We start from the raw sequence: 14655 nt of genomic DNA on the forward strand, positions 1-14655 counted from the left end.
TTATTCTGTGTTTTTCTTAGATAAAGAATCTGGAGAAAGGCTTTCTAAAATGGTAGAGGATGCTTGTATGTTGCTGGCAGATTACAATGGCAGATTGGCGGCTGAAATAGATGATAGGAAACAACTTACTCGAATGTTAGCAGATTTTCTTCGTTGTCAAAAGGAAGCCCTTGCAGAGAAAGAGCATAAATTGGAAGTGCGTAACCTTTTCCTTCTTTAGTGTTTATTTCATTAATTTCTTTTTTGGTAGTAATTTATATCTTGATGTTCCTGCACTTTTTTTTAAATAGACTTTTTTTAGATAGTGGCCCAGGTAAGTTACTACTTGCATTAATGGTTTCTTTCTACTTGGATCAAATCAACCTGCCTAAGTAAATTTAGAGATTTGAATTAAAAGAATTGGTTGCATTGAAGATGTATTCATATGAGATTCCAGTTATAGTAATTTACCTTACGAGTTAAAATCCTTATTTTCAAGAATAAAAATATTGGGAAAATAGCAATTACTTACACAGTCTGGTGTCAAATACAGTAAATTATGTTTGGAAATATTTAATTCCTGTTCTGAATACATGAAACCTTCGGGTATACAAAAGGTTTAAACAAAAAGACTTTGGGGCATAGAATTTTTTGTGGATGTGCTAGTTCCCATTTTCTGTTCCCAAACAATTCGTCAGTTTTGCTCAGGAAGGTAATCTTTAAGTTATGCCTTTGTTTTATCCCTGATCCTGATGCATAACATATTCCCACCCCACTCCTAGCTCATACATACCCTTTAAATTGAGTGAGAATTGACACTGTTGATGAGAAATCTGGAGGTGCAGCAGTTTAAAAAAAAAAGAAAGAAGCTCTCATATTTCCTTTGATCAGAGTAGCAATGGTCAAGTGGTTGAGCCAGATTTGGTTTTATTAAAAAGATTCTTTCATTTGACTAGTGCTTGTTTAAGTTGCATACTGCTCTAGTAATTTCTTATTCTAATAATACATAAGAGACTTTCTAATTTATCTGGGTCCCTCTATTTAGAGATTGCTCTCTGCATATTTGTAGTAAGTTATGATGTCACTTCTATTAAGTTGCTTTTCTTCATTAGTGTTTAGTCGTCCTCCCCTCCTCTCAGGGTCAAGACCATATAATTCAAGCATTTCTATAGTGTTAAGTTCTTGTTTCAGCAAACTCTATTTGTGCCATAGATGGTTGCCATTCTACCTGTGAGAGCATCTACTTGATGAAATATCAGCAGTAGAGCTCTTACCGTATGTCTTAGCTCTTAATTTAGCATTACCCCTTTTCAGTTTGTTTCTCCTCTGCTCACATACAGGGTGGGCAAAAGTAGGTTTATAGTTGTGAGTATAAGAAACACAGTTTATTCTTTTCTTTTTTAATTGAATTTATTGTGGTAACATGTAATAAGATTATATAGGTTTCAAGTGTGCAGTTCTATAACACATCATCTGTATATTGTATTGTGTTCACCAACCCCAAGTCAAGTCTCCCTCCATCACCATGTATTCCCCTCTTTCCCCCCCCCACCCCCACCCCCCACACCTCTTTCCCTCTGGTAATTGCCATGCTGTTGTCTACCCAGGGTTTATTCTTGTATTTTTATTTATTCTTGTGTTATTTTCCATATGAACAACTATAAACCTACTTTTGCCCCACCTTGTATATACTCTCAGAACATAGTTGTTGACACCGTGCTTTCTCTACCTTTAGAGAAGTTGTCCAGTTCTCCATAGAAAGTAAAAGAATTGGTTTAAAAGATACTTTTGATAGTTAACTTACTAGTTTTTGATCTTGCAATGGAACTTCAATCTTAAACATATTGTTACTTGTTTTATTGTTAGCAGAATTAAGGGTAAGTAATGTCATACATTTTTGTCTTTAGTCTTTTGGTATGGTTTCTTTAACTTCTGTTGAGCTTTTGTTGCAGGTATTGGACATGGCGTATCTTCTAACGGTGTCATCATCATTAGCATATTCTTCCTGCTAAAAATAAATATCAAACTCCAAAGCCTGTATTGTCTCATGTTTTTAAAAATTGAGAAGACTGAAACTTTGTTATTCTACTTTATATTGCTTTCTCACTTAAGTTGGTTATTTATCACTGGTTAGAAAAAATAGAATTTATGTTTTAGATGTAAATGTAGAAAATAGAACAGATTCTACTCCCCTACCCCCACCCCATATTCTTAGTATGTGATGAGGCTGATGCTAATAACAATATTTACCATGTATATCAGGTGCTATTCTAAGCACTTCACATATGTCAACTCATTTAATCCTATATATCAGGAAGTATTATTATCCCCATTTTACAGGTAAGAAAACTTAGGCAGAAGGACATTAAATGACTTGCCCAGGTCACAAAGAGGTAGTGAATTATTTAGAACCAGGGAATCAGTTTCCAAAAAGACATATTTGTTTTTAATTTTTACTTAAAGAAATTAAAGATTAAAACAAAACCTAAGTCCCATCTCTGCAACTGTTCCTGCTTCCTCCTTCCTCAGAGGTAATCACTCTCTTAAAATAAAGTCTTCTAGGAGCTTTTTTTTGGGTGTTTTTTTCATCATGACAATTTTCTATTATAAAGAAATGACCTAAATGATTTTAAACATTTTTTACATGTAAAGAAATATTTAGGTTTCTAATAAACTAGGAGGTTATTCCTCAGAACTTTTTGTAAATTGTCATTTCCTTTGTCATAAGATAGAAAAATATTGAGATATTTGGACATTTTTTGTGCTAAGCAGGTGGCATCACTTTAAAGTTGAGACTAAGAGGTCAAGATTTATAATTACCAAATCACATGTGATATCATCAAATAGTTTTCATTTCTCATCCATTTTTGAACATCAGCTGTGATTAACCAGGCATTGATGTGTCATTAAATGCTCTTTTTTATTTTAATGAAACGTAAATGTAAAAGTTCAGGAATTGGCTATATCATATTTCTTAAGGAGGTCATTATTAACGCAGTAGAGGCCTGATGCACGAAATTCATCCAAGAGTAGGCCTTCCTTCCCCCAGCTGCCCGCACTGCCTTCCCTCTGATACCCGGGACCCGGGCTTTCCTCTGGCACTGCACCTGGGACCTGGGCTTCCCTCGCAGCCCAAGCTTCGTCAGGAAGGACATCCGGTCTAATTAGCATATTACGCTTTTATTATAGGTTTGCTATGAATGAAAACACGAAGTTTTTTAATTTTGGAAATGATGAATTATTTTTTCAACTTATGGCTAACCTTAGCCAATTAAGTAGATAACTTAAAATACACTTGATACATCCAATATTTATATTTATAAAATATTGCATAGATTGCTATGGGAATCATTTCACCATTTAGAAGTTGAATTTATTGCATGAACTGTTAGTCACTTAGCTTGTTATTTTAGGAGGCATTTATGGATAAGGACCTTATAATGATACTTTGACTTTTATATTTCTGGAGAGGAGGCAATATGGAGATCAGAAATCCTTCCATATTAAATGAGAAATTTTTTTGCTCAATTTTAAGTATTTTTTCATGATATACAGACAATCCTTGGGTTATGTTGGACGTAGTTTCATGGATACGTCACCATCTCCTATCTATACTAATAGAGGAATATGCAAATTGTCTAGGATGCCATCACAGTAGCAGTAATGACTGAACAGCAGACTGCCTGGGGCAACAAGGCCAGCAGCGGGGTTAGTGAGGGATGGCCAAACGACTGAACAGCAGGCTGTGTGGGGCAACCAGGCCGGCAGAGGGGGCAGTTGGGGGCAACCAGGCTGGCGGTGGGGGAGGAGGGCAGTTAAGGGTGACCAGGCCGGGGGGGGGGTAGTTGGGGGCAACCAGGCCGTCAGTGGTGATAGTTAGGGGCAATCAGGTTGGCAGGCAGAGGTGGTTAGGGTTGATCAGGCAGTCAGGCAGGTGAGCAGTTAGGAGCCAGCGGTCCTGGATTGTGAGAGGGATGTCCAACTGCCAATTTGGGCCTAAACCGGCAGTTGGACATCCTTGAGGGGTCCTAGATTGGAAAGGGTGCAGGCTGGGCTGAGGAACTCTTCCCCCCCTGCCCCCCCCCCCCCGCATGAATTTCATGCACCGGGCTTCTATTAAAAAAGTTCCATTATTTCGATGTATGTACATATGTGCTTTATGTTTTTTATTATTTATTTAGCACAAGTAAAGGTCAGGAATTGTTACCTTTCTTTTAAGTTTTTTTCACTTCATTACTGCTGTGTATGTGCTCCATGTGAGTGATGTAGGTGCTTATGTAGCTGGGTTCCGACTTACGGTGAAAATCACGTTACGTTGTGCCGTAGGAATGGATCTCCAGTGTAACCCAAGGACCTACTGTAGTTGAAACTGGTTTTATAAAATTCCTATGTACCTCATCGTACATTGTTAAGGAAACCTTTGGAGCGGCAGTCACCAACCGATGGTCCGAGGACCACTGGTGGTCCGTGAGGTCTGAAAGGTTGGCGACCACAGATTAGTTTAAACTGCTAAGCTTCTGCAAAAAATTGGAAATCACAATTTGATGGCTCCTACAAGGAAAAATCAGTCATAGTTCCGAGTTCTGGAAGTAAGGATAGGAAAGCTGTCAGGCCAGTGTTTATCTTTTGCAGTTTTGCCTCAGTATATTCAGATTCAAGTCATTTAAAAAATGAGGCATAGTATTTATTGTGTGATGTTTGTTTAGTTTCTCATGGTGTTGGATTATATCCATTGAGTTGCTTTTATTAGTCTGTGCATTATATGTAGTACATAGAGAACATCCGGGTGCTGCTGGCAGTTTGTATAGTTGTTCAAGAATATTTGCAGGATTTGTTTCTCATAAGTAGAATAGAATAGCTAGGTCAAAGGGCATGTATATCTTTAGGTGTTGATAGTGTGCTCAACCCCTCCAGAAGTTATGCTTTTTTAAGTTCCTTGCAGTATGAGTGCATCTTTCCCAATACAACCATGCCCTCTCTGAATTTCAGTGATCTTTTAAATTTTTGTATATTTGAAATCTTAAAAATTACTTTTTGTTTATTGTTTCCTCATCATTTATTGGTTAATGATTAGTTAATGTCTCAGCCTGTCTTTTACTATGTTGTGAAATGCCATTTCTCTTATACTTACTTCCTAAATATATACATGGGAATGTAGTCCCTCTTCTGTTGGTACATTTGTCTTACCTTTAATTATACAGTAGATTTTTGTTTGTATTACTTTTTGGCATTTGTGTTATAATTTTAATCAGGATGTGTATACATTTTTCTTTCCATTTATGTTGTATGTATATTTGCCTACATGCTAAATATTTTAAAAGACATTATTTACTGAATAGACATTTTTTATGAAATCATTTTTCAGTTACATTTGACAGCTAAGTAGACTTAACTTACTTGGCCTTTTCCCTGTTTTTGGAAATACTGTTTACTTTTGTTGTCTGCCCCTCTATCTTTATTTGCTATTTTTTTTATATCACTTCATATTAGTTTTTTAACAATTTCTTAGTGATTTCTTCCTCAGAACTTCAACTGTTCTTTCGTTCTTTTATTTTTTTTTTCCCATGGATGCCTTGTTCTTTGGGAGAATGTTTAGACCAAGTTAATGGCCTTTTAGGCTCTTCCACGTGAATAAGAGTTCATTTTTTGAATAATAAGAATTATATGTCATGGAGGGAGCATCAGGATTTTAGAGATGCTTAGATGGGGCCTGGCCAAAAAAAGGTGGGGAACCACTGTGCTAGACAGTATTTTCCAGGGTTTTCAAGAGTGCTTGCTTTTATAAAACTTTTTGTTTTCCAAAACATTCAATTTTCATTTTTTTAAATGCTTAAGATAAATTTGTTTTACCTGAGACATTTGATGATTAGAAATTTCTGATGTCAGACTCTTTTAATATAGGAAATAAAAATAATTACTATATATAGCACATATATGCAAATTTTAAATGCACATTTAAAAATCTATTGCTGAAGGTGTTCTCTGAATGTAGCTTTTTTTTTTTTTTTAATCCTCACCTGAGGATATTTTTCCACTAATTTTTTAGAGAGAGGGGAAGGACAGAGAGACACGTCATTTGGCTGGTTCCCATACGACCAGGGCCCGGGATGGAGGCTGCATCTGAGGCATGTGACCTTGACCGGAATCGAGCCCTTGATCCTTCAGTCTGTGGGCTGACTATCCACTGAGCCAAACCAGCTAGGGCTGCATGTAGCATGCATGCATATAATTTGATTTCAGAGAGGCAAGGAGAGAGGGAGAGAGAGAAACATCAATGATGAGAGAGTATCATTGATCGGCTGCCTTCTGCATGCCCCACACTGGGGATTGAGCCTGCAACCTGGCCATATGCCCTGACGGGGAATCAAACTGTGACCTCCTGATTCATAGGTCGATGCTCAACCAATGAGCCTTGCCAGCTGGGCTCTCCCCAAACTCTTTATCAACATAAAATAATACATGATTATTGTAGAAAACTTGGGAAATACCTGAAAAAGCAAAACAAAGGAAACACAAGTTTACATTAACTACTGAAAGCAATCATTAATATTTTGATGTATTTTGTTCCACTCTTGTTTTTTATTTTAAATAGTTATATATATTTCATCCTTTATTTATTTTTTTTTTTTTGAGGCTTTAACATTGTAGCTAGCCAGAATTTATTGTATCTTGTTTCCTTAATTTCAAACAGAATACAAGTTTAAAAAAAGATAATAAGGTCTATTTCTCCACATTGGGATAAATAAGTTATACTTATTGGACCTATTGACAGAACTAAGTCTATGTGACAAATTAGTGGGGAAATGTTTACTTTCAAGAATATTGGACGATTATTTGTTTAATAAAAGTATTGCATCTAAGTCCAATTCCTTCAGTATGCCATTATAATTTATTGGGGGAGTGGTAATATTGGTAACTATACCATGTAATTAATTTATCTGCTCATCACTTTTAAACAGAGTTAGATTTCAGAGGAAGGGAGAGGGTGAGGGAGATAGAAACATCAATGAGAGCCCTAACCGGTTTGGCTCAATGGATAGAGCGTCGGCCTGCAGACTCAGGGGTCCCAGGTTTGATTCCGGTCAGGGGCATGTACCTTGGTTGCAGGCACATACCCAGTAGGGAGTGTGCAGGAGGCAGCTGATCAATGTTTCTCTCTCATCGATATTTCTAACTCTCTATCCCTCTCCCTTCCTCTCTGTAAAAAATCAATAAAATATATTTTAAAAAAAGAAACATCAATGAGAGAATCATTGATGGGCTGCCTCCTCCACACCCTCTACCAGGGATCAAGCCTGCAACCCAGGCATGTGCCCTGAACTAGAATCAGACAGCCTTTTGGCTCACAGGTTGATGCTCAACCACTGAGCAACACCGGCTGGGCTCAGCTCAACACTTTGAAGTATAAGATTTGTGTCAGAACTATAAATCGTCTTTTTTATATCTATGCACATCAGATTTGCTCAAGCAAAATGTGAACCTCTTATGTACTTAGGTCAATCCATTGTAAGGAGAGCCCTGTGTCATTTAGACTAACATGATCTATCTCAGAATTCTGTCAGACTTAACTTCCTAAAGCAAGATTGTTTGTAAAGCATTTCTCAGATCTGGTTATGTTTAGATTAGATTTTGGAGAAAGTCACTGCTTAACAGCAAAGCCTATTTTTATTTTATTCTTTGAATCTTTCCAAGAGCCAGTCATACTAATATAAAGGAAATTCTTGGGAGTTTTTAAGGGTTATTAAACTTAATACATTTTTAAATTGAGATAATCCTATATAATAAAAGGGTAATAGGCAAAATGACCCTAACAATGGAACGACTGGTCGCTATGATGTGCACTGACCACCAGGTGGCAGACGCTCAACGCAGGAGCTGCCCCCTGGTGCACTTCCACAGGGGGAGCACCTCTCTGCCAGAAGCCAGCTGGCTCATTGCTGGTCAGTGCAGCAGCAGTGGCGGGAGCCTCTCCAGCCTCTGCACAGCACTAAGGATGTCCGACTAACGGCTTAGGCCTGCTCCCCTAAGCCGTTATTCAGACATCCTCCAAGGGATCCGGGCTGCCAGAGGGATGTCTGACTGCCAGCTTAGGCCCGATCCCCCTGAGGGGTCCCGGACTGTGAGAGGGCACAGGCCGGGCTGAGGGCTCTCACTCCCCCCTACCAAGTGCATGAATTTTTGTGTACCAGGCCTCTAGTTTACATATAAAAGAATGCACAGATATTAAGTAGCCAGCTTCAGCAAACTTGATAAATTTTGATAATTTATTAAATGCTGGACACATACTACAGTAATGTGTTTTATATTCTAATTGTTAATAAGATTTTTAAAAAAATAAATTTTTACTGATTTCAGAGAGGAAGAGAGAGGGAAAAATAAGAAACATCAGTGATGAGAGAGAATAATTGATTGGCTGCCTCCTGCATGCCCCGCACTGGGGATCAAGCCTACAACCCAGGTATGTTCTCCAACTGGGGATCCAACCGTGATCTCCTGGTTCATAGGTCAACCACTGAGCCACGCCGGCCGGGTGCTAATGAAATTTTAGTTACCTCTTGACTTAGGGATATGTGTAACTAAACGTAGTTTGATTTGAAATGTGTGTGTATGTGTGCATGAAACATGAGAAAGATTATTGAATATGAGAAGAACAGGCATTCTTAACCTTTGAGTTGCCAACAGCTTTGAAAAATGCACATATGCACAATTTGTTTACAACCTCAGTTGAATTAGGACTGCCTCTGATACCCATGGCTCACAGTTTAATGACCTGTTGGTACCTAACCATTGCACAAAGGATGGGATTGATGTGGGTCTTGTATTACTTTCATTGTCTTCTTTCTCTGCTTAAAAACTTCCGCTTATTGCATTTAGATTCCCCTACGCTAAGTGCATCAGTGTGGTCAGAACTAGACTTGGCATCACTTCATGGGAGGAAGCATTGGTCCGGTAGCTATGAGCATAGTGACATAGCTGGCGTAATGTTAAGCTACACTAGATGTTCATGGAATGCTGGCTCAACCACAGCTGGATTTCTCTTCAGTTCTGGATTTCACATTAATAAAAGGAATTAACTTACCATAGTGTATCCAGAGGCAAGGACCAAGATGGCAAAGGAAATGGAAATAATACCTCGGGAGTATCAGAGCTCAGACTTCTGGATAGGCATGAGTTATGTTAGGGCAAAAAGAACCGTGGATGTATTATATGTGACAAAGATCATCCTGCCATTTAGAACTGCCTAATGCGAAAGGACTATTTAATAAAGTAGTTTCAGCCTCTGCCGTCTACATCTACAGCATATTCTAAACACAGTCCAACAGATTAACACAGTCCTCACAGATTAACATAAAACTCACCATCAAGGCTGATTTACCTCAGTTCCTCTTACCCAATAACCTCAGCTTTTAAAAAAATTACAGCACATGCCAAAAGGCAAGCAACAGTCTGCAGAGATTTTTTTTTTTAAAGTGAGAAACAGACTCATGTATAATACAAATTTTGGGATTACCAGACCAGGAATCTAAAATAACTGATTATTAATATGTTAAGTCTTTGAAAAGTAGGTACTGTAGAAAAACTGTACATTTAAGTAGAGAGATGAAAATGGTTAAGGAAAATCTAGAAACTGAAACAAAAAACACAGATGAAGAGTGCCTTTGATGTTTACTTCAATATACTGGACACTGGTAAGGAAAAACTCAGTGAGCTTGATGGTAGATCAATAGAAACTTCCCAATCTGAAATGCAAAAACGAACAACCAAAAAGCCCAGAATATTCAAGAATTGTGGGACAATTTGGAAAGGTGTAACACACATGTACTTGGAATAGCAGGAGAACAAATGAAGCAGAAGAAACATTTGAAGTAATGCCAGGTATTTCCAAAATTAATGAGACATCAAACCACTCATCAGGAAACTGAACATATGCCAGGCAGGACACTCTTGGGCATATTATATTCAACTGCAGTAAACCAAAGACAGGGAAAACCTTGAAAGAAGCCAGAAGGAAGAGACATCTTACCTATAGGATAAGAATTACAGTGGACTCAGCAGAACCATGCAAGCAAGAAGAGAGGGGGTGAAAAGTGTTGAAAGAAAACAAACCTAGAGTTCTATAATCAAACAAGTGAAGGATAAAGTGAGTTTGCTGCTATTGGAAGTGGTCAAGAAGAGGTTCAAAGAAAATATTGGGTCTAATGTTTGCCTTTATATATAAATGGTCAGTTCTGGGAGATGGTAGTATGTATTTCAGTGATTTTGAGGAATATTACAAACCAGATTCCATTCTTGGAGCTTTCCTCTGTACATGAGCATATTGAGGATTGCAGCAGGAATGTAGCAAAGACACTTATTTTTGCTCCCAGAACCTCTAATATATGGCCTATTAAAACCTTGTGGAATATGTTCCATGAGACACCCAATTTGGGAAACACCAGATTAGCTGACCTTTATGACCCTGAATCATGTGATTCTTTAATTACTGGATGATGTATGCTAAGGCAATGAGGCTAAGCAGTCACACAGAAAACGAAAGTAACGTAAATATAGCATGAGTAAGTCTAGTTCATTTAAATACCAGCAAAAATAGGAACATGAATGTGATTGTTCCCAGATCCCACCTAGGATATCACATCACATTTATTTATCATGTCTCCTTAGACTCTTCTTGGCTGTGGCACTTCATTAGACTTTCCCTGTGCTTGATGTCCTTGGTAGTTTTGGAGAATCTTAAGGATTTTGCAGTATGTCCCTCAATTGAGATTTGTCTGATATTTTTCTCATGGACTAGAGTTAGGTGTTTTGGGAAGAAGACCACAGAGAGAAAGTGCCATTTTCATCACATTTTATCAAGAGTACATTCTGTCAACATGACTTACCAGTGTTGATGTGCCGTTGATTGGCTGGGGTAGTGTTTGTCAACTTCTCCACTCTAAAGTTAGTCCTTTTTCCCATTTTCGTACCTGGGAATAAGTTGCCGTGTGCAGCTCACACGTAAGGTGTGGGAATCCACTAAACTTTTCAGATATGTAATGCTTTAAGTGAACCTTTTTCAGATATCAAATTGCAATCCATTTTTTAATTCTCATAAGAATTTGGAGAGCAGATATTCTGAGTTGGTTAAGGATAATAGCTGAGTTCTTATAGTCACAGCACCCAAAGCATCTGTTGGGAAGGGTAGTGTTTCCTAAGGAAAAAAGTTCAAAATTTTCCAAACACTGGTAGATGCTCACTACTTTTTTCTAATTCACGTTTTTCTGCTTTTTTTCATTTCTTCCTGACACTGGGGACATTTCTGCATTCTGCTGTTAGCCTAATTCTCTTCCACTAGGTGCACATTGGAATCATGGGATGTGGTGTGAAACAATAATTCAGAAAACCACGTTCAATGTAAATGCACTTTTCCTGAAAAACTACAGAATACAAAATTTGACAAAATCGTGGTTGATGATGGATATACAGAAGATAAGAGTAGGTAAGGGTGAGGCAAAATGGTTGAAAATGATTGAAAAACACTGCCATGTATGCACTCATATAACTCTAATTGGCTCACACATTCCAAGGTTTTATTTTTTTAAAATTATACTTTTATTTCTTTTTCAAAAACATCGTTTTACAGAGGAAGGGGGGGAGAGAGGAAAATACCAATGGTGAGAGAGTCATTGATTGGCTGCCTCTTGCACATTTCACACTGGTGATTGAGTCAGTAACCTGTGCATGTGCCCTGACTAGGAATTGAATCATGACCTCCTGGTTCATAGGTCGAAGCTCAACCACTGAGGCACACTGGCTGGGCCATCTCAAGGTTTTAAATCGACTATGTGCTCATGATAAAGCCAAAATCTTCATTTCTATCCCAGAATGCTAGAACCGCATTTCCAAATGCTGCCAAAAGTCCCAAGGATAACTCACTTTCCATGCTGGAATCTGAACTGTTTGCAAAGGCGTGTCTGCCTGTCTTCGCTCTCTGACATAATAGCACCTGCATCCAACCACTCATGGAGCCTGAACCCTTATCATTCTTCACATTGTAACCACAACCACGTCCCTGCTGAGCTCTCTCACTATACAGTTTGTCTTTTGAATGAAGTTATTGTACACACAGTATAGTTTGTGAAGCTCTGTTACTCTTGGCTTGGTTCAGGCCCTAAATCTGTTCTTCCGTAGACAATGAAGTAAACTGGCTGGGTTTCTTCCTCATATATTCTCTTCTGTATCAAGACTAATTTTCACAACTTAAATATGACCGTGTTTGGTAAGGAAATTGACATGGCACCATGCACTATAGTAATAGTAAATTGCCATGCACATATTATGCCCTTTATTCTCTCTGCCCTTTTATTGTGCTATTCCATTGACCTGAGTGTTCTTACCTCTCCTCACCTCTGAACCCCTTCCCTAAACTCAGTGGAGGGAAATCTTCCACTTTGTATATCATAGAAATCAGTTTTTGCCTCTGATGGAACACATCATACTTTCCTAACTTGTTTGCTTGCCCATTAAACTGTGCTCTTCTATGTGAGGATTATGATTCATCTTTGTGTCTCCAGCATAGTGATGGGCACATACTCTGATAGATGTTCAAATGTTTGCTGACTGAAGTGTGGTCAGTTGAGACCTTTGGGTTCAGATCAAATGACAATGCTATGTTTGAGAATTTTACATAATATGCAGTAATGGCTAAAATCTCAGTAGAAGACTCAAACTGACACCCAAAATGTTGGTTGTAAAGAGTTATAAACAGTATGCTTATTTCTTATAGAATTGCTTTTGACCTTCTTGCCCATCACATATGTTATTCACTATAATACTTGCATTAACAGATATCAAATTGGTCTTCCCAGGAAGTTAGTTTAGAGTTGGGTGGAAAGTATTTCTATTGTTTGAGCTTGGTATCTACTGCATCTGGAAAGACCAGCTCTCTTTTTCCTTTGTCCATGTGAGTTTTATTAAAAGTGAATTTCTTAGTAAAGTAGCAGAACTTGGAATCCATTTTCCCATTAAAAACAGTACTATCAGTGGTACTTATGTTCTCAGACTAACAAAGCCTCCCCCACTTTAACAGTTTTATTGAGATATAATTCATATACCATGTAACTTACCCATTTAAAGTACAGTTTTTTAGTACATTCACAGGATCACTACAATCTATAATTTTAGAACATTTTTGTCTACCCTAAAGGAAACCATTTACCTATTTCTACACAAGCCCACCTCAATCCCTAAGCAACGACAGCTCTCGTTTCTGTGTCTAAATTTTTCTATTCTGGACATTTGATATACATGGGACCACACAGTATATATGGCCTATTTGGCTTCTTTCATTTAGCACTATAGACCCGGTGCACGGATTCATGCACCTCTGGGGTCTCTTGGCCTGGCCTGTGGGGATTGGGCTGAAACCGGCTCTCCAACATCCCTCAAGGGTCACAGATTGTGAGAGGGTGGTTCTTAGGAATTGGGCTCCCTCCTCTCTGGTTCCAAGTGCGTCACCCAAGAACCGCAGCTGCCAAGTCACTGCAGCTCGGCAGCTCCTGCGTTGAGCGACTGCCCCCTGGTGGTCAGAGCACATCATAGCTACTGGTCAGAGCGTCTGCCCCTTGTGATGATTGTGTGTCATAGCTACCGGTTGGACAGTCGCTTATGCTTTTATATAATGTTTTCAAGGGCCTTCCATGTTGTAGCATATATCAGTATTCCATTGCTGAATAATAATATACTATAGGAGATATACCGTATTTTCTATTAATTGATGGATAGTTGGATTTTCCCCTACTTTTTGGCACTTAATCAGTTATATTGCAATGAACATGCACATATGAATTTTTGTGTGGACATAAAATTTCATTTTTCTTATTTTTTAAAAGTAGAATTGCTAGGTTATGTAATAACTCTGGATGACTTTGAGGAACTAACTGTTCCCCATCTTGGTTGGACCTTTTTACATCTCTACCAGCGATGCATTTAAAAATTTTTAGGACAGTGCCCTGGATTGTACAATCAGGTAGTTATCAGGTTTCATCTACTTTGATCTTCAGCTAACATGAGACAGTTTGCCACTGCTACTGAAAATCTCCTGTCTTTAAGATGACTTTTGTTTCTATTTGGGAAAGCATGATTGCACAGGTTTATGAAGGATGATCTCATAGAGAGGGTTAAATGAGGTTATTTTATTTTTAAATATATTTTATTGATTTTTTACAGAGAGGAAGGGAGAGAGATAGAGAGTTAGAAACATCGATGGGAGAGAAACATCGATTAGCCGCCTCCTGCACATCTCCCACTGGGGATGTGCCCGCAACCCAGGTACATGCCCTTGACTGGACTCGAACCTGGGACCCCTCAGTCCGCAGGCCGATGCTCCATCCACTGAGCCAAACCGGTTTTGGCAAATGAGGTTATTTTAATGCCTAGCACATAATAGATGTTTAGTAGATTGCAGCTTTTATTATGTTTACCAGGTTTTTTTGTGTGTGCAATGTATACCAGTTGGCTGAGGGCTTTTAATTGCCATCTTTTTTTGTTATTGTTAATTCTCACCAGAGGATATTTTTTTCCATTGAGTTTTAGAAAGGAAAGGAGGGAGGGGGAGAGAGAGAAACAGAAACATCGATGTGAAAGAGACACATCGATTCGTTGCCTCCCGCACTCACCCTGCCCAGGGCTGGGCATCGA

General features: G+C 38.4%; 1 protein-coding gene across 4 annotated transcripts in view; it reads left to right on the plus strand.

The window, feature by feature from the left end:
- The window catches only part of RPRD1A (regulation of nuclear pre-mRNA domain containing 1A), a 39871-nt gene that overhangs the window by 20344 nt on the left and 4872 nt on the right, over positions 1-14655 (plus strand). For 2 of the 4 annotated variants that reach the window (XM_036321920.1, XM_036321921.1), the window contains exon 6: positions 21-196. In XM_036321920.1, the coding sequence (XP_036177813.1) occupies positions 21-196 (176 nt within the window). Of the gene's footprint in view, positions 1-20; positions 201-1931; positions 2557-14655 lie in introns of those variants that run through there. The other 2 variants (XM_036321923.1, XM_036321922.1) reach the window with 2 other exon arrangements.

Source organism: Myotis myotis, unplaced genomic scaffold (genome assembly GCF_014108235.1).
Source record: "Myotis myotis isolate mMyoMyo1 unplaced genomic scaffold, mMyoMyo1.p scaffold_m19_p_9, whole genome shotgun sequence".
Taxonomy (NCBI): Eukaryota; Metazoa; Chordata; class Mammalia; order Chiroptera; family Vespertilionidae; genus Myotis; species Myotis myotis.